The following is a 25,715-nucleotide window of genomic DNA, read 5'->3' as shown; positions in this document are numbered from 1 at the left end:
GCCTCTCCTTTTCCTCCTTTCTTCGTTCTTCGCTTCTCACTTTCCATCCATTCTCTTTCTTCCTCCTCTGTTTCTTCTCCATCGCTGTCTCTCCATTTTTCCCTCTTCATTTTTTCTTGACTTTTCCCTCTCCCCATTTTCTTTCCCTCTTCATTCATTTTCTTCCATAGTTTACCCCAAACATTTTAATTCTCTCCCCTCTCTCTCTCTCTCTCTCTTTAACCTCTATATTTTCCTCTTTTTCCCCCTTGTTCTTCCTGTTTCCTTTATTTCCTTTATTTCTCACGTCTTAAATTTTATCTTCATGGCCTCCCTTTCATCATCCATCTGCTCTCTCTCTCTCTCTCTCTCTCTCTCTCTCTCTCTCTCTCTCTCCATCGGTGACTTGCACTTCCCCTACGTCCTCTCTCCCTTTCCAGGCTTTTTTCTCCCCCTCCAAGTCATTCCCCAAGACAACAGAAAAAAAAAAATATATATATAATTGGGAAAATGAAGGTAGAGGACAGTAAAGATAAGAGATAACGAGCACGATAAGGGAGTAGATAAAGAAGGACTTGGAAGGAAAGGAGAAGAAAGTAAGAAAGGAAAGGAGACGAAACTAAGAAAAGAATGGAGATGAAAGTAAGAAAAGAAAGAATTACTAGTATTATTGTCACTATTATTTTCATCGTTAATATTCATCACCGGCATCGTCAGCATCGTTACCTTTATCATTGCCGTCGTTGATATAATATTCATCACCATCGTTATCATCTTCGTTAATTATCATCATCATGTTTATGGTTATTACCATCGCCTTTGTCATTATCATCATTAGTCTTCACCAGTAACACAGATGGACACTATTGTTTTCGCTGGTATTATTATTATTCCCGTCTCAGAGTCTCGCCACGATTCCAGGAGAACCGGAGACTGTGTGAGGAATCTGGAGAACTCAGGTTATGTGTCCTGGATTGAGCCATTGTTGACAGAAAAAAAAAAAATCCAAATCCCTTACGTGCAGTGAAAGGGCATGCCTTAAAGAATCATATCCGTAGTATGTTGTGAGAGAGATAAGTTGGTCGTGCCGACTGGAGATTTCAATACGACCTGCACAAGGAATCTGAATGGCTCAGGTTACATGTCCTGGTATGGGCCATTGCTGATAGAAATAAATTCCAATCCTCCTCAATGAGGTCAAAGTCATTGTAAGAAACAGTAGGTGGAGGCTAGTGACTATCTGCAGGACACTTACAGAGATTTAGTTAAAATCATAGCTATCATCATTAATATTTATTGTCATTATCTATACCATCATCGTCATTATCATCATCATCAACAAGAATTACATTCACCACCATCATCAATTACCATTATCAATCACTGGCATCATCACTATTTTTTTTTTTTTTTAATGCAAGGAAGAAGGAATCAAAGGTCAGGAGCCAGCAAACCTTTCCTTCTAAGAAAAAAACGAAAGCAATACGACAGAGAGCCAAATTCAAGATCTGTTCATTTCGAGATACCTGAACACACTACGTTTGAAAGACTGGAGATCATAGGAAGTAGGAAATACAGACAGAGGGAGACAATTCCAGAGTTGACCTGTTGCATAAATGAAGGACTAGGAGTAACAGTTAACTCATACATTAGAGAGTTGGACAGAAAAGGGATGAGCGTTTGTTGCTACGCGCCCGTCGTAGTGGTGGAGGGTGCAAGCAGATAGTTCGGAGGAGCAGTGACCATTGAAGTAGCTATAGGAAAGAGATAAAGATGCAACAGTGCAGCGAAGAGACAGTGGTTGAAGGGAGCCAGTAAGAGGAAGAGAGTTAATGAGACGAAAAGCCTTTGACTCCACCCTTATAAGAAGACCTGTATGTGCGGAGCCTCCCAACACATAAGAGTTATACTCTACACAGGGGCGAATAAAACCCGTGTATAAAGTCAATAACTGTGCAAGGGTAAAGAAGGTATGGAGTCGGCTTAGCACACCTTATCTCTTGGAAGCAGATTTTACAAGAGACATAATATGATCTTTCCAAGATAAATCCCGAGAGAATGAAACACCAAGTATATTTAAAGATGATGCAGGATTGAGTTGGATACTTATTTGTTTATGTTGTACCTAATTCTGGCTTACAGGATGTTTTGCCACATATACTCATTTGTCAGGTTAGCGTTTGTAGTGAGAGTCTGGTGTATTATTTAGTATAGTATTCTGATAAATGTAAGACTATTTTACTTATAAAGCTAAGCATGAGAGGAATTTATTCAGATAAAGGAAGTTCTCCTCAGTTGCAGTATATGGCTGAGAATCAATCGTAGGAAATCACTCTCTCTCTCTCTCTCTCTCCACACACACACACACACATACACATTCCAACAAAGAGAACAGGTGTAGCAGCTTTTTTATTTCATTTCTGCTCTGCAACGTGTATTATTTACCGCATTACATTTCTTCACTACACTTTATAAACAACAGTTATCTTAAAACCGACACTGCCTCTGCAATTATTCTTTCTTATTCTTTAAAACATTACAGTTTCAGTTTTGTTTTCAACTCGATTTTGTTCACAGGTTATGCTTACATTGGTCAGAAAGATTAAACCGATTCCTATATTCCTCATTTTTTTATTTATTTATTTATTTATTTTTTTACGCAGCTTTGCTCTAGTTGTCCCCTGATGTGCCAAGCCATCAACCAAGACCAAATTTTTTTGTCTCTGTTCAACTGCACTCGCCCATAATGCAATCCCACCTCACCAAGAAACATTGCTAGTGCATCTTAGGGAGAAAGAAAGTTGAAAAGAGGAGTTTTAGTGTCTGTTCAAAGGCACTCACTCTTTCAGTATCCCAGTCTTACTGTCAACACACTAAGTTTCATTCTAAGTTTGTCTGACCTGAAAACAGTCTTTGCAAGAGGCATATTTAATCTCTGTTCAAAGGTATTCTCCAATGTTCTGCCTCCGTCTAGCTATCACTCCAGCTGGCGTTACTGTGCTGTGCAGAACTTTTGTCAGGAGTGCTTTAAGTCTCCGTTAAAGACACTCGCACATATTTATACTTCCGTCTCACTATTGTTCCACAAAGCCACATCGTAAGGTTGTCTGAACTGCTGAACTGGAAAGTGGTTTACCAGAAGCATTCACTCCCACGAAATTAAACCACTAGAATCAGTGTAGCTTCAAGGGTAAGTAAAAAAAAAAAAAAGGCCAAAACAATTGTGGGTCATAATGTACAGAGTGAGAATGATGCCGAGTTCATATATTAAGGTTTTCTACTGGGCATCATTAGACGTGCCCTCTTTACCATCCCATTACCCCAATTTACAGCGACGATTATCGGATCGGTAGTTGCCTGGTTATTAATTATCCTGCCAATCTCCCAACACACGGCACCAAAGCAAAGCAGATATTTACGTTAAGGATGATGCAGGTGACTGGGATGGTTGTAATTTAGGCTAATTATTTAAAGGGAGGATGACAGGAGCATAAGGGAACTGTGAAGAAGGGGAAAGATGGGGAGAGGAGAGGGAGCTAGAGAGGGGAAGATGGTGGTGGAGAATGGGAGGGAAGAGAGGAGAATTAGGGAGAGAAAGGGAATGGAAAGATGGGGACCGGGGAAGGGAGGAAGGACAAGGAGAGAGGGAAGGAGGAGGTATGAGAGAGGGAAGGAAGAGGGAGAAGGGGAGAGGAAAAGAGGAGGGAGAAGAGGCGGGAGGAGACAGAAGAGAATGGAGCAGTGGGGGAGAGGGAGGTGAGGAGAGATGGAGGGAAAGTGGCTGAAAAGGAGTGAGTGGGAAATGAGAAGGAGGGGCGAGAGGCAGAGAAGAAGAGGGGCTGAGAGAGGGAGGGAGGTGAGGGAGGCAGTAGGACGGAGAGAGGAGCAGAGAATAGGGAAGGGAAACAGGTCTGTCGAAGGAGAGAGAGAGAGAGAGAGAGAGAGATTAAGAGAGAGAGAGAGAGAGAGAGAGAGAAAGAGATTAGTCCCCAGAAGTATAACTCCTGCAAGTCACACCTATCGTCACAACTAATAACCCACCCCTCACCGAGCTAGTCCACCTCATAATTCCCTTTACCAGACCTGCCATGGGATCTGCAAACTAACTTATGGTAATTTCACCCTCGTAAGCAAGATTTGGTTTCGCAAGACGAGCAAACAGACATGGGAAGATCCTGGACTCTCATGTCCTCCTTGTCCTTCATATAAATTCATCTTAGTAACGACAGGAAATTGCTGGAAAGGTGGTTTGTGGTCATGCTGCTGTAAGATCTGAAAAATTTCCTCTTGTAACAAAGAGCTGGTTTTGTAGGAAGAACTAGTGGGACAGGGCGATCACATATGCTCTTTTCCTTGTCCTTTCAGCTAAACACACTCTTAATTACAAAGGACTACAAAGGAAATCAAACAGCAACAGACATATTTGCCCTCTCGATGTTGTTTGTGAAAAGGTAGGTTCCAAACAAGTTAGCTACTCTACGGGCAAAAGACAAGGATAGTAAAGCAGGGAAATGCTATTATGTTTATAAGTGGTTAACTGGACTGCAAGAACAAAATACAGAAGACCTCGGGATGAACAAGTTAAAACTATCTGTCCATATACCTAGCCTGCTTCCCCCAAAGAAAGGAAGGAAGCCGAGACAGGACGACACACTCCCAATTTATTCATCCACACACACATGTTCATTAGCATCTAAGCCCCAAGGGGAGAGGGGACAGATCCTCACCGTACCACACCGCACGAGGATCAACTGTGCAGTGCAGTCAGCGACATCCTTAGCGGGGCCCGACAGCAGAGCTGATTTACCCCTACCACATCATAATGGACCCATCCCCTTACCCGTATCTGACCTGATCAGCTGATCAGACCAAATGCTGGAGGATATCCCCTCAGGGCTGCATCATCATTTATTCATTCACTTCTCTCCAATTCATTCCTATCACGCGCAGCCACTCTTCCTTGTTTAACAGGCATCCCTCTCGCATCCAACACTCTCTTCACACTGTCCATCCATCCTATTCGTGGTCTTCTTCTCAGCCGTACACCTCTCACATCCTATCTAGTTATCTTTTTCACCAGTCGCTCATGACGATGATGTTAAAACTACAGCTATATAATTGTACGTAAAGTATTAGTAAAAAAAAAAGAGTCTGATAAGCCATGAAGGATTCTTTTACAGTAATCAAGTGTGTATAATTTAAACTCTATATCGCGGTATCTAACTATGCTGTCAAAATCCACATGTCATATTTTTAAACACGTCTAAACCTCAGTTGACCATATGATTGTTTGTGTATACATCTATCCTCACTTATACAGCTCCCAAAGCCTCAAAGTCAAATCAGAGTGAATATTAGTGATAAAGGAAAGAGGTAAAACAAAACAACCTATATATAATAAGACCTTAGCCTCTTCAATTCGGCGACGAGTTGTTTATTTCATTATTAAATTATTCATTTATTTGACGGTTATACTAAAAGGGGCAAATGAAGGCCGTATCCCGTTTCATCAGCCCTCGGGACTAGTTTCTGACCATCCTCCTTTACTGAACTTCTTTAGTGTTTCAATAACTCAAAGAGTAGGCCAGCATGCTCTCTAATACAAGTTCCTCTAACTGTCAGCACCAAATTACATGCACAGTACACACTACACTTCTTTTTCAAAATTAAAAACGTAAAAATGGCGAACTTAGACCTTGCCTCGGAGTCCCCGTGGGGGGGAGAGGACCACAAATGCCCCTGCCATCCGCCCCTCTCCCGGTGCCGACTCTATGAGTTGCCTGGAACCACAGTCTGACTCACTTCTTCTTCATTTCTGCAACATTCATGGCTTTTCCTCTAACTTTCTCTCTGCTGGACATCACCTCTCCTCTTCTAAAACTCACCTTCTCTTTTTATTTGAGACTCAGCTGTCTGAGGCGACTGACAGCAAACCCATTTCTGTATCCTCCTACTTTCTCTATCTCATTTTAAAGCCAAAGGTGGCTGTTGTGAATATGTATGCAACGACTTATCTTGCTCTCGTGTTCCTGAACTTGATTCTTCTGAATTCTCTACTCTTTGGCTTCGGCTCTCCTGTCATTCTCTGACTAAGTATGTCTGCGCCGTTTACTTATCCCCTAATTCTACTGACTATCAAATATTCTTCAACTATCTTACTTCTACGATGGAACATATTCTATCCATTTCTCCTTTCTCTGAAATCTCCATTCTAGGAAATTTCAATGTTCACCACCACCTTTGGCTCTCCTCTCCTTTCACTGATCCACCTGGTGAACAAGCCTACATCTTTTCTATCCTTAATGACCCAGAGCAGCTTGTACAGCACCCTACCCATATCCCTGACCGCCATGCAGAGAGCTCCAACATACTTGACCTCTTCCTTACAACTAATCCTTCTGCTTACACTGTTAATCCTTCCTCTCCGTTGGGCTCCTCCGATCACAGCCTTATTACCTTAATCTGTCCTATCGCTCCGGTACGGCTTGTGGACCCGCCAAAGAAACATTGACTGTGGCACTTTGGAGAGCAGACTGGGAGGCCCTCAGGCAGTACTTCTTTGATTTTTCCCTGGAATGATTATTGCTTCCATGGCCGGGAGCCATCTGAGTGTGTCTTGTGCATTACGGAGGTTATTCTCTCGGGCATGGAAGCATACATTCCTTTCTCATATCCTTTGTCTAATGCAAGAAAGCCTTGGTTTAATCACGCTTGTTCTAATGCTGTCCACAATAAGGAGAGGGTCTATAAAAGGTACCAGAGCCAACTCACCCGTGAATCACATCTTTTTTATATTTCTGACCGGAATCGTGCTAAGTCTGTTCTTCGCTCTGTTAAAAATAATTTCATCCGTACTAAATGCTCTCAGCTCTCCAACTCGAATTCTTCCTGCTCCTTCTGGCACCTTGCCAAAAACCTTTCTAACAACTTTACCTCATCATCTTTCCCTCCTCTTTCCTACTCTGATGGCTCTGTAGCTATTTCTTCTACTGATAAAGTGGATCTCTTCGCTCAGAATTTCTCCTCCAATTCCACCTTAGACGATTCTGGTGCTGTTCCTCCATCACTTCCCCCCACTGACTTCCTCATGGCTGACATTAAAATTTCTTCAGTTGATGTATTTTCTGCCATCACTGGCCTTAATACTAACACGGCATATGGGCCTGATGGAGTCCCTCCTGTTGTCCTCAAGAACTGTGCATCTGTGCTTACACCCTGCCTAGGTAAACTTTTTCGCCTCCGTCTATCAACTTGTACCTTTCCTTCTTGCTGGAAGTTTGCTCTCATTCAGCCAGTCCCAAAGAAGGTGACCGTTCCCAACCCTCTAACTATCGACCAATTGGTTTAACATCTTGTGTCTCAAAAGTTTTTGAGTCTGTTCTTAACAGAAAAATTTTAAAGCATCTTTCCTATCACAACCTTCTTTCTGATCGTCAGTATGGGTTCCGTCAGGGGCTCTCCACTGGCAATCTTCTCACTTACCTTTCAGACTCTTGGTCATCCTCCTTTCGGGACTTTGGCGAAAGCTTTGCCATTGCACTTGACATCTCAATGGCTTTCGATCAAGTCTGGCATAAATCTTTAATTTCCAAACTACCCTCTTATGGTTTCTATCCTTCTATCTGTGCCTTCATTTACAGCTTCCTTTCCAGTCGTTCTATAGCCGCTGTTGTAGACAGCCATCATTCTTCTCCTAGATCTATCAACTGTGGTGTTCCTCAGGGCTCTGTCCTATCACCAACTCTCTTCCATTTATTCATCAATGATCTTCTAAGCTGTACATCTAATCCTGTCCACTTGTACGCTGATGATTCCACCCTTCACCATTCCATTCGGTTCCCACAACATCCATCTCGGCAGTTACTTCAACAAAGAAGGGATGAGGCTATGACACACCTAATGTCTGGCTTGGCTCGAATCTCTGACTTGGGTAAGAATAATCTTGTTGTTTTTAATACATCAAAAACTCAGTTTTTACACCTATCAACCTGACACAATCTTTCACAGGAGTACCCTTTAACCCTTTAACCGCGGGTATTGTTTTGGTCTGACTGTCCTCTCCCGCGGGGGTTTCAGCCAAATGTAACAACCTTTAAACCTTAATAACTCTGCACAGAATAAAGCTAGAGAAAAAAATGAGGTACCATTAGAAAGTACTAACCTTCAGCTTTCCATTGATGTAGGTTTCATGACTTTGTTGACTTTCACAGGACGGGGAGAGCCGTTAGAAGTGAGGGGTGTGAAATAACTATTTTACGCCCCACACACCAGTACCAAATGCCAACCACTCTCTCATAATAGTAATATAAACATATATGAACACTGTACATATGATAAACACCCACTCTGTGTTCAATGAGGTAGGTAAAAGGCACTTCCCTGCGGCTGCGCCTGCTCTTCACTGCAGCTGCGCCTCACTTCACTGCGGCGGCACACGCTCACTGACGTTTCATGCGATCTTTTCATTCTTTCTAACTTCTAATATTATTTTACATATAATCTGGGCAATATACATTATATTTACACTGCACTTATTACTATATTGCGTCACTGGCGCATCACAGAATTACATAAGTGCCGCAGAATTCCACAAGTGCTGCAGATTCTCTTATTACAATATCACTTATTATACTGGCCAATATTTCCTTTTTTTTCTAGGCAAAATATCCCTTATTACTACATTATCCATTATACAATTATTGGCAAAGCACGTCACTGTCGCATCACTATATATCACTGTCACTTTCAGTATTTACTCAGAGAGTGGTACTCGGCAAAGCACGGAGTTACACATAGAGCGACTTGGCATTCCAGGCACTGGTGTGTGCTCATTTTTCTTGTCCTAGGCCTCCGTGTGGTGGTAGAACATACTCTGCAGCGGCCCTGTGACAACCTGCCGCCTGCTGTAAGAGGCAATTTCACAAGCTGGTGCCGGCTCATGTAATTGCGGCACTCAAGACGGTCAGGTTGTGTGTCAGAGTGTTGCCTCGGGATCAATGCCGTCACCTGACCAAATCGTGCAAGTAGCTGCTGCACGACAGTCTTGGAAAACTGTCTCAGTGATGGTTGCCTTATGCCCCCGACTTGTGTCTTGTAGAGAATGAAGGCGTTGAGCATGCACATATCGAGCATGTGCAGGCAAGCCTTCCTGTACCATCGGGTGTTTCTCCTGAGACAGTCGATTTCGCCAATCATCATATCAGACTTATCAACAAGTCTCATATTTACGTTGTAATCAATGACGGCATCAGGCTTCATGATTGGCTCTCCCGTCCTGTAGCTGACCTTCCCAGTTCTCTGCAATTCCCCCTTGTGGATGGTGCTGATCATATTCACGACCTTCTTGTCATGCCACCTGATCGCAAGAAGCTTGTCTGACTTCTTCAGGTGAACATCTCCCCTGGATGATGATGATGCTTCGGGGAAACGAGGCCACTCTTTCCTATAGCTCCGTACAGTGCCAACAGTGCCAATGCCGTGTTCAGCAAGGTATTTGGAGAGTTTCGGTGCTGTGTAGTAATTGTCTGTGTACAGCACATGATTACCACCAAAATACCTCTCCATCAGCACTTTTACAACGGAGCCAGAGAAGCCAAGGGGGTCTTTCCTGTTCACATCCATTGTGCTAGCAGAGTAGATGACAAAATCCAGGATATACCCCATCTCACAGTCACACAGCACAAAGAACTTTATCCCAAAGCGGTGGCGTTTGCTGGGGATGTACTGCATGAATTTGAGACATCCTCTGAACAATACCAGGGATTTGTCTATGACGACTTTCTGCATAGGCCGGAAAAATCGCATAAATCGATCCCTAATCCTGTTGAGAAAATCCCTCACTTTCCACAAAGGGTCAGTTTGGGACGGGTTTGCATTGTCAGCGATGCAGGTATCCAAGCAGCTGTCGGAACCGATCCCGTGACATATACTTCCCGAATATTGGGATAGTAGTTATGTCATCCACGAGTCAGTACTCCTCCAACTCATGTCTCTATATGGGGCATCAAAAACATTAGTGCAAAGAACACATACAGCTCTCTGATCCCGACAGGCAACCACGACACTTGCTTTGGTGAGCCAATAGGTCCCAGCCCTTCTGCTGCACACTGTGCTGCATACCTGTTGGTCTCATCGCTGACATGCTGCACGATTTCATCATCCATGAAGGCCAGGAAGTAGTCAACAAAGTCATCTCCTGCGTTGCATGGGAAGGCAGGCTGTATTCCAGCATTTGTCATATCAAACGGTGGATTGTGTGGCTGAAAATCTGCACCGTCAGACCAAACAAATGCATCCACTTGCCCTGTGCGTGGTTCAGTGGCAGGGGCAGGTTGCATTGCACTCGTTTCCCCGTGAGAAGGAGCTGAGGTGGAGGCAATGGGTGAGGCAGGAGGTGAGGCAGGAGGCAAGCGGGAGGGGGGTGAGGCAGGAGGCAACGGGGAGGGGGGTGAGTGCGGGGGCGGTGAGTGGGGGGGTGGCGAGGGTGAGGGAGCTGAGCTGGGGGCAGGTGGGGGGGTTTCTGACCTGGTGCGTGGTGAAACTTGACCCTTTCTACCCCGCTTATCACCTCGCTTATCTCCTCGCTTATCGCCCAGCTTTGCCCTCCAACTGCCACGCATCCTCTTTGTTCTAGGCCTGCCTGCACGGCCTGCACGGCCTGCCTTCCCTCGCTTTGCAGGCTTTGGTAATTCGTACTCCTCAGATGATGTAGACTGAGGACAGGGCACGACAGATGATGATGATGATGTGAGGGCAATAGGGCTAGGGGAACGGGAAATTGATGGGAAATGCTTACTAGGGCCTGGTGTGGGAGACGTGAGCCTGCGCTTCACTCCCTTCCCACGTGCAATACCAGATTTGCCCATAGGAGCCTTTCCTTTCCCAGAGTAAGTTGGGGGTGGTGGGGGGGAAACAACATGATCCCTTTCATCACTGTCACTATCAATGGAAAATGGTTCACCACCAATCACTGCCAAATCATCACTGCTTGCTGTGAGTGTGTCACTTTCACTGCCACAATCAAGAGTAGTACTTACAGTTTTGTCCAGCTCATTTCTAATTTCAGGAGTGCTCAACCCCTTCTGCCTCACCGTCAGCAGTTCCTTTACCGGTGTAGAGGTAGAGGGAACACTAGCACTAATCATTGTAGAGGAGGAAGCGAGTGACGATGAGTCGGGACGGAGCGCCATTATCACGCACAGAGCTGGACAGATACTGACTGATGCGGGTCAGGGCAGGGGTGGGGGGGCCCCCCTCGGGGTTGGAGGAGGGAGGTGTGGGATGGCTGGCGTGAAAGAACTCGACAACTACTCTTGCGTGAGACAATTTGCGCGCCGGGAAAACGCGCGGTGTTCAAAATATTCACGATCATTCCAGAATGACACCCGCGGTTTGGTCCAGTTTTGTCAGTGTCATTCTGGAATGACACCCGCGGTTAAAGGGTTAAGATTTAATTCCCGCATCATCCTTGAAAATGCATGGGGTTTCATTCACTCGAGATTTATCCTGGAAAGATCATATTACATCTCTGGTAAAATCTGCTTCCAAGAGATTAGGTGTGCTAAGCAGACTCTGTACCTTTTTTACCCCTGCACAGTTGTTGACTTTATACACGGGATTTATTTGCCCCTGTATGGAGTACAACTCTCATGTGTGGGGAGGCTCCCCACATACAGCTCTTCTTAATAGAGTGGAGTCAAAGGCATTTCGTCTCATTAACTCTGCTCCTCTTACTGGCTCCCTTCAACATCAGTCTCTTCGTCGCACTGTTGCCTCTTTATCTCTTTTCTATCGCTACTTCCATGGTCATTGCTCCTCTGAACTGTCTGCTTGCATCCCTGCACCTCTGCGACGGGTGCGTTGCACCCGTCTAGCAATAAACTCTTATCCCTTTTCTGTCCAACTCTCTAATGCAAGAGTTAACTGTTGCTCCCAGTCCTTCATTTATGCAACAGGTGAACTCTGAAAGTGTCTCCCTCTGTCTGTATTTCGTACTTCCTATGATTTTTGAAAAGCAGTGTGTCCAGGCATCTCGAAATGAACGGATCTTGAATTTGACTCTCTTTTGTATTGTTTTTATTTTTCTTGGAGGGAACTGTTTTGCGGGCTCCTAGCCTTTGGTTCCTTCTTCCTCGCATTAAAAAAAAAAAAGCTGTTATGATGACTTGTTTATCCAGATGATTACTACCCCAAATCTCATTTACTTCGAAGTTAATTATCAGGCAACGTCCCTTCAGTGAACCGGCCAATCCAGTAATCACGTAGTCAGAAGAATGTAACTGGTACCTTTGCACTTCCTGGGGTAAAAAAAATCTGACGCTGGAAAAATTTGAACAGCAAAAGTTGACACTCTAGTAGTTTATGGAAGACTATTGGTGATACTCTTCTTTTTTCTTTTCCTTGTAGAGGTTTGAAAAGAAAATTATTAGCGAAATTTGTATTCTTATAATATTCCTTCCCTCTTTGTGTTCATACCCTTTCCTTCGAGCAGCAGAAATTACTGGAACTTGAAGAAATTATTTGGCCCATGTCATCTGCTCTCCTCTCTCCTTCGTCCCTCCTACTTCCTTTGGTAAATCACAAGATATAAAGGCATTTACCAATGTATTGTTCTGATTTTCCTTGCCATACATTAAGGTTAGTCTCGTGAAATATAATGACATTCAGGGCTTATCGATCTGGCTTTCCTTGTCATACGTTAGGGATAGTCTTGTGTGCTGCTGCTGTTAAAAATGTTGATGTAGTAATAGGGGTGGTGATGGTGGAAGTGATCGTGTTTTTTTTTTTGTTTTTTTTTATTGGTGGGGTTTATGGTGATGATGATGATACTGTTGATGATGATATGTGTTTTGTTTTTCGTTGGTGTGGTGGTTGTGGTGGTGATGATGGTGCTGGTGGATTTGGGGGCTGGTGAGGGTGAGGGTGTTACTGGTGATGATGCTGATGATAATGATGTTGGTGATCATGATGTTGATGGTAGTGGTGGTGTTGGTGGAAGTAATGCTGATGTTGGTAATGGTGATGGTGACAGTGGCCGGTGATACAGAAATGGCGTCCTTGTACTGAAAGGGTTAACAAGATCGAGAGAGCCTTGATTTAGACGTAGGGAGAAGCTGCAGAAAAGAACAACAGACAAGAGCTGGCAATTTTCTGCTAGTCATTGCTGTAGCTGATTCCCGTAACAAATTAACATGTTCCATCAGCTGATTTATATACGTGCTTATGATCTGCACAAGGTGATTTATATACGTGCTTATGATCTACATACAGTACATACGTAATCTCTCTCTCTCTCTCTCTCTCTCTCTCTCTCTTCCCGACTGACCATATAGGCAAATAGTCCTTCACACACACACAGTTGGTCGACTCTGGTTCTGCTTTCGCCGGTCTGTCTCTCCCCCTGCCTAGGTAGGGTCTCCGGTCTCTTAAACGTTATGTGCCCACGGATCTCAGATGAACGGATACTAATCTTGTCTTTCTTTTGTTCAGTTTTACTTGGATGAGAGAACTTTTCCAGATTCACAAGTGTTGATTCTATCTTTTTTTTCTTTTTTTTTTTATGCGAGGAAGAAGGAACCAAAGGCCATGAGCCCGCAGTAACAGTTCTCTCCAAGAGAAAAACAAAATACAATAGAGAGCCAAATTCAAGATCCGATCATTTTGAGATGCCTGGACACACTGCGTTTGAAAGACTGGAGATCATAGGCAGCAGGAAATACAGATAGAGGGAGACAGTTCCAGAGCTGACCTGTTGCATAAATGAAAGACTGGGAGTAACGGTTAACTCTTGCATTAGAGAGTTGGACAGAAAAGGGATGAGAGTTTGCTGCCAGACGGGTGCTACGCGCCCGTCGTTGAGGTGGAGGAATGCAAGCAGACGGTTCAGAGGAGCAGTGACCATTAAAGTAGCGATAGAAAAGAGATAAAGATGTAACAGTGCGGCGAAGAGACAGAGGTTGAAGGGAGTCAGTAAGAGGAGGAGAGTTAATGAGATAAAAAGCCTTTGACTCCACCCTATTGAGAAGAGCTGTATGTGGGGAGCCTCCCCACACATGAGAGTTGTACTCCACACAGGGGCGGATAAAACCCCTGTATAGAGTCAACAATTGTGCAGGGGTAAAGAAAGAGCGGAGTCGGCTTATCACACCCAATCTCTTGGAAGCAGATTTTACAAGAGATGTAATATGATCTTTCCAAGATAAGTCCCGAGTAAATGAAACCCCAAGCATGTTCAACGATGATGCAGGATTAAGCTGAATATTATTAAACATTAATGGGTATACCTGTGGAAGATTTTGTCGGGTTGATAGGTGTAAGAACTGAGTCTTAGATGCATTAAAGACAACCATATTATTTTTACCCCAGTCAGAGATACGAGCCAAGTCAGACATTAGGTGTGCCATAGCCTCATCCCTTGTTTCTTGAAGTAACTGTTGAGATGAGCGTTGCAGGAACCGAATGGAAAGGTGAAGGGTGGAGTCATCAGCGTATGAGTGGATAGGGTTAGATGTACAGCTTAGAAGATCATTGATGAATAAAAGGAAGAGAGTTGGTGATAGGACAGAGCCCTGAGGAACACCACTGTTGATAGATCTAGGAGAAGAACGATGGCCGTCTACAACAGCGGCTATAGAACGACCAGAAAGGAAGCTAGCGATGAAGGCACAGATAGAAGGATAGAAACCGTAGGAGGGCAGTTTGGAAATTAAAGATTTATGCCAGACTCGATCGAAAGCCTTTGAGATGTCAAGTGCAATGGCAAAGCTTTCGCCAATGTCCCGAAAGCAGGATGACCAGGAGTCTGAAAGGTAGGTGAGAAGATCGCCAGTGGAGCGTCCCTGACAGAACCCATACTGACGATCGGAAAGAAGGTTGTGATAGGAAAGATGCTTTAAAATTTTTCTATTAAGAATTGACTCGAAAACTTTTGAAATACAGGACGTTAAAGCAATTGGACGATAGTTGGAGGGTTGGGAGTGGTCACCCTTCTTTGGGACTGGCTGAATGAGAGCAAACTTCCAGCAAGAAGGAAAGGTACAAGTTGACAGACGAAGGCGAAAGAGTTTGCCTAGGCAGGGTGTAAGCACAGAAGCACAGTTCTTTAGAACAACAGGAGGGACCCCATCAGGCCCATATGCCTTGTTAGTATTAAGGCCAGTGATGGCAGAAAATGCATCAACTGAAGAAATTTTAATGTCAGCCATGTGGAAGTCAGAGGGGAGAAGTGATGGAGGAACAGCACCGGAATCGTCTAAGGTGGAATTGGAGGAGAAAGTCTGTGCGAAGAGATCTGCTTTATCAGTAGAAGAAATAGCTACAGAACCATCAGAGTAGAAAAGAGGAGGGAAGGATGATGAGGTAAAGTTGTTAGAAAGATTTTTGGCAAGGTGCCAGAAGGAGCGGGAAGAATTCGAGTTGGAGAGTTGAGAGCATTTAGTATGGATGAAATTATTTTTAGTAGAGCGAAGAACAGACTTAGCACGATTCCGGGCAGAAACGTAAAGATGATGTGATTCAGGGGTGAGTTGGCTCCGTTACCTTTTGTAGGCCTTCTCCTTGTTACGGACAGCATTAGAACAAGCGTGATTAAACCAAGGCTTTCTTGCGTTAGTCAGAGGATATGAGAAAGGAATGTATGCTTCCATGCCCGAGAGAATAACCTCCGTAATGCGCAAGGCACACTCAGATGGCTCACGGCCATGGAAGCAATAATCATTCCAGGGAAAATCAAAGAAGTACTGCCTGAGGGCCTCCCAGTTCACGGCTCCAAAATGCCACAGACGACGTTTCCCTGGAGGGTCCACAGGCCGTACCGGAGTGATAGGACAGGTTAAGGTAATAAGGTTGTGATCAGAGGAGCCCAACGGAGAGAAAAGATTAACAGAGTAAGCAGAAGGATTAGTTGTGAGGAAGAGGTCAAGTATGTTGGAGCTCTCTCCAAGGCGGTCAGGGATACGGGTAGGGTGCTGTACAAGCTGCTCTAGGTCATTAAGGATAGAAAAGATGTAGGCTTGTTCACCAGGTGGATCCGTGAAAGGAGAGGAGAGCCAAAGGTGGTGGTGAACATTGAAATCTCCAAGAATGGAGATTTCAGAGAAAGGAGAAATGGACAGAATGTGTTCCATCGTAGAAGTAAGATAGTCGAAGAATTTTTGATAGTCAATAGAATATCTGCATTAAAAACATTAAAAATCGTTGTGAATATAACAATCTTCTTAGAATTTACAGATGATTTTATTCATCCTAGAGAAATTTTTGTAATTCTCCTCCAGCAGTCCATTATCATCTCATCCAGGACAGCTTCATCAGGAGCCAAGGGGCCTGAGATTTACTTATTCAAATTCCTACAGCAGGAATAACCAGTCGCTATGCCAGGACTCCATATTATAATAATACAAATTCATAATAGATTGGGACACAAATGTGTAGTCTTAAAGGTAGTCAAGCTAGGTGGGAAAGGAAATGTGTTTGCGATTCCAGTGGGAAAGGAAATGTGTCTGCATGTCTGTAAGGAATGCCAGACGTGCACTATGTCACCGGAAACCCTACATACACACAGACACACGGGCTTCTCGAACATTCTAACATGTGTCTAGTACACGTGACACCCTCCTTGACAGGGAAGGAAGAGTTAGAGAGTCAGAAGGGGGCTAGCTATAGAACCGAGAGGTTGTTAGAGAGTCAGAAGGGGGCTAGCTATAGAACCGAGAGGTTGTTAGAGAGTCAGAAGGGGGCTAGCTATAGAACCAAGAGGTTGTTAGAGAGTCAGAAGGGGGCTAGCTATAGAACCGAGAGGTTGTTAGAGAGTCAGAAGGGGGCTAGCTATAGAACCGAGAGGTAAAGAAAGGGAGAGAGAAAAGGGGTCTAACGAGACAATCTGGGAGGTAACAGCGGGACTCTGTACTTCACTCGTGTGTGAGAAACTTTAGTTAATATTTCCAAGATAATAAAATTATAAATAGTCCCATACCAATCTTTACCTCTCCTGCCATTGCATGACAAAGGGAACTAAGATTATCTTCTTACAAACCTACTCACGTATAACTACCTCACGTCCAAGAGTATAACTTTCGCATAACTGATCTACAAAACACACTACAAGAAGCTACGAAGTTCTACAGCTAATCCCTTAACAACATAACGTGAGCAACAAACCCAACCCACAGGAATAAAACGTTTTTGTTGCATTCAGTTGGAGCGCCTCACCCCACTGAACCACCTGGCGTTCACCAAGAGGCAAAGGCACAAAAACTGTCTCCATTATCCTCTTGCCAGTCCTACACACACTTGCGTAGTTGACTATGGTCCGTCTATTTTATGAAGAGCGTTTGGGCGTTGTCCCTCTTGGGGAGTCCCCATCCCACAGTGTTGCCATACTTTGTACTGGGCAACTTAATCGGATTAGAATAAAGGCATAAATGACAACTCTTCCTCCCAGCACACCACTCTCCTCTCTCTCTCTCTCTCTCTCTCTCTCTCTCTCTCTCTGCATATAGAAATTACATTTTTCGTAGATTTATTTCTATAAAGTGTCTATACACTTTTATGAATTTTTAGAATTTGAGGAAAAGCCTCCAGACTGACTGTCTGTCTGTCTTGCTGCGCTCTTATTCATTCCCTTTCTCCATGGCCTTTCCCCCTACTCTCTGTTTCTGTCTGTCTGTCTGTCTCTAACATTATTTTTTATTATGACTGTGATTTTATTCTTAAAGTGTGATGTTTATTTGTGGTTTATAACAGCTTTTGAGGGATCAATTATAAGTCCTCTGTTTGCCTTCTCTTCTAAAAAATACTTATTTACGTTGTAAATAAGTTCTTTTTCTCTACTGTGGAGCACTCGAGATCGAGTAGCAGGAGTAAGAGCATCCATCTCAGGTGGCGGCTAGAGTGGAAATGACCTGGATTAACACGGTCACTTTACCCTTACAAGCGTGACAAGTTGGAAAGCAACGTTGCCAAGTGATGTGGTATTTATAAAAAGTAATTGTTATTAAAAGAAAACAAAAGAGACATTTATAACACTATGTAGCCTTATTAAAGAATTAAATGTATATATGCTGTAAATAAACTTCATTTAGAAGTAGTAAATAGCTGACATGAGACAGAGAGATGTACACGTTTGGCAGAGAGGTGGCCTAGGAAATTCCCAAGAGGGACAACGCCCAAACGCTCTTCATAAAATACGAGTAGACGGACCATAGGGCTACTGCAGACTGGCTGTGTTTAGCGCCTGGCAGTCAAAGGATTAAGTGATGTTTGGGCGATGAGGTGCAAATTTTGTTTGGAGTATTCATGGTGTGTGTGTGTGTGTGTGTGTGTGTGTGTTGATTGTGTGTGTGTGTGTGTGTGTGTGTGTGTGTGTGTGTGTGTGTGTGTGTGTGTGTGTGTGTGTGTGTGTGTGTGTGTGTGTGTGTGTGTGTGTGTGTTGGCAATCTGTATATCTAATAACCCTAATTTTGTGTTTGTAGGAGTTTATGTGTCTTCTTGTGTGCTTGAATGTTTGTTTTTTTCCATGTGTTTGTACATATTTATACTTGTGCCTGTGCTTCTGCTTATCCCTTATATTCTTTCCTTCTTACTCTTCCTCATCCAACCCAAACCTCTCCTTACCTTCACCTCACACCCCCTCCACCCTACCGTACACCTCACTACCCCACCCAACAACCAGTCTCCACGAAATCCAGAAGCATCCACGACCAAATAGAAAGTTGCCTAAGAACACCTCACTAAGAGATAACGATAATAAATAAGATGATAAAGCCCTCACATATTTCCCACGCTACAAGACAGCGATAATAAATAGCAAGATAATACCCCTCACATATTCCCTACGATAAGCAGGACTCTAGATAGCCGGTAATAAAAACTCTCATTGAAGTCTCAGGCGTTATAATGTAAGATTCTCGTGTGCAATTTACATATCATTAGTGGTAATTTGCGGACTTCGTATTGGCTAGAGTGTATATGATATTCTCAGATACACAGAGGCTTAAGGCAGGAATACACACACACACACACACACACACACACACACACACACACACACAGCGCCTCACTATTATGAAAGTGTGCGTGTGTTTTTTTTACCGCTTCTCTGACCCCCAATCCCACACCCCCTCCTAATCCCCCCCCCCCCTGCTGTGTTGTGTGGGTTTTATGCTATTTTTATTCCTTCCAACTTTTTATACTCCCCCTCCCTCAGCTCCCTGCCTTATCTATACCCCACCTCATTCCTATTTTGCTCTGCCGGGTTTTTGCAATATACCCTACCCAAACCCCCTACTACTTCCCCATCTCCTCCTATTCCCCATTTCTTTTATACAGTGCAGGTTTTTATACTGCCCCACCCTTAGCCCCCTCCCCTACTTCCAAACCCCCTCCCCTCCCCCTCCACTTGCTATTATCGATCCTCCACCCGATTAACATAACTGCCCTACCATCAAACTCCACCTCCCCTCCCCCCCCTTTTTTTTTTTTTTTTAGCTCCTGGGCACTGCTAGGATTTTGCTCATCTTAAAAAAACAGCTGATGTTATCGTAAATGCATTTCTTAAGGAATAACCTGAGATGCTTCTTAAACTCCCTGACTGTCTCATGTCCTTCAGGCGTAGCAGTTAAAAGATAAAATTATTCAATCATGGACGTTACGTAACCTGGCACGAAAACATCAGAACATACTGTATGTCTTCGATGTCACCTACAAGAGAGAAGGATGACGGTGACTGCACTTCTTCGGTTCAATGAATGAATAATGCAAGGGATATAGAAGCGTACGTAAAATGCAAAAATTCATGACTGAGTTTAAAGCTGGAGATGACTGCGCTCTCACATCTGCAACAAATATCACTGCAAAGGATTTTGTAAAAATAAACAACACTGCAATAATTTTTTGATCACACACACACACACACACACACACACACACACACACACACACACACACACACACACACAGAAAGATCTCTAAACCAACTCCTTATATGATGAATATAGGTGTCGTGTCTTGTGCTAATCCCTGCCATTTAAAATATTCATTATAAAATAATTGCAACACATGGACGTAGGCAAATGTGTGATTCAACAACAGTGTCACTAATGGACAACCTTGTATAATCTGCATTTACTGAAGACTTAATGAGACGGGGTTAAGAGCTGAGATTATACTCGTCTGCTCGTTTTTTTTTTTTTATTGATGGAATTTTAGCTTTTTTCTCTCTCTTAAATACTGTATTATATATATATATATATATACAGTATATGAGAGAGAGAGAGAGAGAGAGAGAGAGAGAGAGAGAAAAAAAAAAAAAAAAGAATGATAGGAAAGTGGGACATTCATAAAAACAAAAGAGGGAGAAAGCTTGCAGAAGAAAAAGAGAAAAAAAGTGTTTAAAAAATGGCTATTAGTGAGGGATGGTGCTGGTGAGGATGTCAGTGATGATGGTGAAGGGGATGGCAATGGTGGTGGCGATACAATGCGTGGAAAGGGTGATGGTAATATTGATGGTAATGATGATGGTGCTACGCTGAAGGTGTTGGAGTTTGCGATGGTTCTAGCAATGGTAATGGTGATGGTAGTGGTGGTGTAAGACTGGAAAGGATGATGGTGTTGATAATGATGGTTATGATAAATGGTGCCACTGGTGGTGATGGTGATAGTATTGTTGCTGATAGTGATGCAAATCGTGAAAGAGGTAGTCAAAGTGAAGTTTGTGTTGGTAAAACAGACAGTGATCATAACGACAGTGGTGGTGGTGATGGTGGTGGTGATTATGATACAAGTGATGGAAATGCTACTTGCAGTGATGATGATGGTGGTGGTGATGGTGCAAGACGTGGAAAAGGAAGGTAGGAGAGGTGGTGATGGTGCAAGACGTGGAAATGGGAGGCAGGAAAGGTGGTGATGGTGCTAGACGTGGAAGAGGGAGGCAAGAGTGGTGGTGATAATACAAGACGTGGAAGAGGGAGACAGGCGTGAGTACTGGCTCGAACCCCCAGGTATCCAGCCAGCCAGCTACTACTTTGTTCCAGTTATGCAGCAAACGGGTTATGAAAATAGACCTAGACATTTGATTTTTGACGTGACTGATGGCGGTGGGGAAGGAGTGGAGGGAGATGGGAGAGACAGAGGAGGGGAGGAGAGTGGGGGGCTGTGGAAGGGGTGACGGGTGGAAAGAGAGAGGGAAAGGGAAGGGGAATCAGGTGAAGGGGATGGAGGAACTTCGGGGGAGACTGGGAATGCTGTGGGGGTGATGTGGGAGGGGACGAAAGGGTGTTGAGAGAGAAGGGGGAAGTGGGTGTAAAAGTGACAATGGCGTGCTTAGGAGAGAGAGAGAGAGAGAGAGAGAGAGAGAGAGAGAGAGAGAGAGAAAGGTCTCTCTCTCTCTCTCTCTCTGATCTGCGTTTCCAAATCACTGATTTTATATCTACCACAAGGGTCTTGTTATTTATCTGCCTGGAGTTTTTATTCACCTATCAACCTGCTCCAGTTATCACCAACATTCCTTTTCCTGCTCTCTGTCTATCGACGGAACATTCACTCTTTATCTATCGCCTGGATCTACCTTTTAACCTATACACCAAGGTGTCGCCCATCTATCTATTTAACTGTCTGGAGGTGTGACATATTATCAGTTAGGTCTCTCCCCTTTATCTCTCTATCCGTCTCTCTGTGTCTATGTCTTCTTATCGTTTATGTCTCTGCCTGTTTCTCTGTGTCTATCTTGCTATATTCTGTCCATCTCTCGCCCCATATATAATTCCTGTCCATGTATGTATCTATTTATCCATCTGTGTCTGTTCACCGATCTATCAAATCTTATATCTTACCATCTATCTATTATTCTTGTCCTTTAATTTATTGGTTGTACATACCATCACTCTGTCTGGCCGTCGGATTTTTCGTGTGAAGAAAGAGGAGGAGGAGGAGGAGGAGGAGGAAGAGGAGGAGGAGGAGGAGGAGGAGGAGGAGGAGGAGGAGGAGGAGGAGGAAGAGGAGGAGGAGGAGGAGGGGGAGTAATAATAATAGTAAAGATAATAATAATAATAATAATAGTAGTAGTAGTAGTAGCAGCAGTAGCAGTAGTAGTAGTAGTAGTAGTAGTAGTAGTAGTAGTAATAATAATAATAATAATAATAATAAAAATAATAATAATCTATATTTATAAAAGAGCTGCATTTTTTGTTTGTTTGTTTGTCTTTCAGTCGCGCCCAAACAGTGTTGGCAGAGACCCTCAGACCCATATATATTCTGAATCAGGGTGACCCATGGTTGGTTTTAGAGGGTCAAAATTCAGATCTGGGTCATTCGAGGTCACAGGTAGAGTGTTAGCCTGTTTGGCCCAGGCAACGCCGGATACCCCTGAATCCCTATTTCTGGCATGGATACTCACATGAGCTCCAGTTCGGACATAGGCTATGTCAGGTTGACCTCCGAGGTCATTTGAGGTCACCGGTCGGAGGTCATTTGAGGTCACTGATAATACCGTTCGAACAACTGGACCCAGCAGCCCAATTTTTGGCATGGAGACTCAAATGACCTCCAGTTCGGACATGGGCTATTTCAGATTGATTTCCTAGGTCATTTGAGGTCACTGGTATTAGTAAACAAGTGCACACAAACACTCTTAGTTTGTGAGAGCTGAAATAGAAAGTTCCTGGACCTCGTGCAATCCCTCTTCAAAATCTTAATAGGTACATGGTCTTTCTGGAGTAGAAAGAAAGGTTGGACTAGAACAAATAGGATTAGAGCGTTTGCCTTTTTGGCCCGGGCAACGCTGGGTACCCCTATTAGTGCTACATAAAACTGTAGACTAGTATTACTCTTATTCTTTTTTTTTTTTTACTCATGTTTCTAGAAATCAATCCGAGGACCGTGTATGATTTATTTCTTGCACTAACCCACTGTTGCCTCTGTTGTAAGTGTTTGCGACAATGCCTTCATGATCGAACTCATGCTTTGAGTTTTTAATTTCTTTGCAGTTTAATTTAGATCTACTATCTCCGATAATATTACCCACATCTGGCTACCCATGGCTTCATGATCGAACTCACTCTTTGAGTTTTTAATTTCTTTTTCATTTAATTTGGATCCAGTATCTCCGTTAATTTTGCCCACATTTAGCACTTTACGTTTGTCAGTAATAAACTTCATTTGCCAATACATTTACCATTTACACAGTGTGCCAAGGCCCCTATAAAGCAGTGAATCCCAACTTGTCTGGCTCGAGGCACCCTTGTCAAGCCTTTCAGAAGTCCCCGGCACCCTCATTAGTAAACCTCGTTTGTCTGTACTTTGATTTTAAATTCACCGTCACTGTGACAAAACTTTGTCTCTGGATCATTTGAAAATGAAAAAAAAACACTCATCTTTACTCCGATGTTGCTTTAATCAACATGAAATGGATGACAATATAAAAAATGTAATTGTAACCAGTAGTTAGAGCAGTTGCATATTTAATATAGGACCACAATGATACAACCGAAACAAGCAAAAAAGCCACAGTGAGCCATACATTTCTACTCAGTGTGAGACCTGCGATTGATGCTTGGACTTGGAGCACAAACTCTTGATGTCAGGTCTAATTGTTGATAACACCACTCGCATATTGTCCTCAAGAGATGACAGTCTATTTCTCGGTTGTTGCCGTGGCAGAAAATGCCTGCTAGCACAAATACGATGTGGAGAAAGGCAAAAGTAGATATGTGGCCTTTGCAGCAAAATTCGGATACTCCTCCACTAGTCCACGCCCCAAAACGGGCAATGGTACTTCACTCTTCTCAAATTTGACTTAGAGTGTGGAATCAGCACACATATCGATAAATTAGTGACGTTCAACAGCCGTGAAGTCCAGTTCCTCAGCCCTGTCAGCCAATTCGAAGGGAGATACAATCCGATGGAGATTCTCCATAGAAAGAGAAGGAAAGTACATATCAACTGCTTCTGTCAGCCGTAGCAAATGATTCAGAATGAGATCTTTGAGAGCTCCGAGATCATTATCTCCTGCTTGATGAAGGAGAGAAGGGAAATTTGACGGATTGTCTTTCTGAGCAGCGGACTACCATGAGCCAAGCTTTCTCTGAAAGCCTTTCATTTCGTTAGTTGATGACACTATTGTCTCCTGCCTCTCCTGCATTGAGAGATTCAGTTTATTCAGCTTCATGAAAATATCTGCCAGGTATGACAGCTTCAAACACCAAGTATGATTTTGAAGCAGCTTGATGAATGCATCATGTTATTCCTCCTCAAAAAAAGACTTCCAGTTCTTCTCTGAGTTCGAGAACACGGTTCAGCTCATGATCTCGGATAACCACCTTATATCAGTATGCAACACCAGTGAGATGTGAGCCGCACCCACTTCCTGACATATCTTCTGAAAGAGTCTCCATTGCAAAGGCTGGGATTTGATGAAAATGACCATCTTGACAGCCTGGTTTAAACCTTCAGTAAACTCTTCTCCACACGTACCTCTCTGTGTAGGAAACAGTGAGCTGTAGTCATAGATGGATTTTCTTTCAACGTTCTGGTAATGAAACCTTTGTACGTCTGTATCATCGATGGTGCACCATCAATGCATATGCCACAACAGTCATTCCATGAAAGACCATGGTCAGTGAGATACGATGTTACGGATGCAAGGATGTCCTCCCCAGTGGTTGTGGTCTGTAGTTTTCTGCAAAACATAAGCTGTTCGACGACTTCTTTATCAATGAAGCCGCAAAACCCAAGCAGTGGGCATTTTCCAGCTATGGCAATACTCTCATCTACTTGCAAAGCGAATTTTGCATTTGATTTGATCCGCTCCACAACTTCTTCATTGATATCAACTGACATTTCGAATATCCTTTGACTGATTGTGTTATTGGAGAGTGGTACTTTTGAAACCTGATCTCGAGCCACTTTGCCAAGCATTGTTTCGACAGTCATGTTGCATGCAGGGTCATTTATTTCTTCACCGCTTGTACGAGGCTTCATTTTCTTTGCTATCAGTTCTGCTACTCTGAAGGAGGCTTCAAGAGCAGTGTCAGCTATGGTTACTCTTTTGACCATTTTACTAGCCGCCTTATTCTACCCCTCTAACAAACGAGAAAAATATGGCAAGCCCTTCTGTGACACATCAGGGTGTTTGGCAATGAGGTGCCTATTCAGCTTGCTAGGTACCATGGCCTCATTGCTGAGTGTCTCTTCACAAACTACACACACAGGGAGAGGATAATCCTCATCATTGTTTGACGCAAAACCATATGCTAAGTAGGCATTAAAATATGTCCGTTTCTTTGGATGAGGCGCTTGTTTCTCCTTTCCACATTTTGACCCAGATGAACCAGGAACACCTTTAACGCTCGTGTTCGAATCAGGATTAACTGAGCAAGTTTCCATTTGATTTTCATCCTCCTGGAGTTCTCACTTCCTCACAGCGAACTTATCCATGCTAAATGCTGATGAATCGACAGACTTCTCCCACTCTGTCAAAGATATTCTGGAAAAACAAAATAAGGGTTTACGTTAGTTTATATTACCACAACCCTTCCATCCATCATTCTCAATCTCCCTTACATTTCACAAATTATCTCTTCCACCATACACTCTCCAGATACATCTTCACACATTCAACTGGTACCAGGTTACACTCATCCACCTGACCAAGACCTAACAGGAAACAAGGCAACGAAACGCCGTTTAGTCAGCCGAACATTATCCATTCTGAGGGGTAGAATAATGGAAATAATAAAACCATTATT

At 43.4% G+C, this 25,715-nt stretch overlaps 1 protein-coding gene across 1 annotated transcript; it reads right to left on the bottom strand.

Annotated features, from left to right (window-relative positions):
• Positions 1-24,408: 24,408 nt before the first annotated feature.
• On the bottom strand, positions 24,409-25,023 carry LOC145393329 (protein FAM200C-like). The gene has a single exon (XM_080267433.1). It carries the CDS (start codon positions 25,021-25,023, stop codon positions 24,409-24,411), a length of 615 nt encoding a protein of 204 aa, XP_080123559.1.
• Positions 25,024-25,715: the final 692 nt, after the last annotated feature.

Source organism: Coenobita brevimanus, chromosome 24 (genome assembly GCF_032717465.1).
Source record: "Coenobita brevimanus isolate Jiangsu-jjx chromosome 24, ASM3271746v2, whole genome shotgun sequence".
NCBI lineage: Eukaryota > Metazoa > Arthropoda > Malacostraca > Decapoda > Coenobitidae > Coenobita > Coenobita brevimanus.
This window is presented reverse-complemented; position numbering and strand designations above follow the sequence as displayed.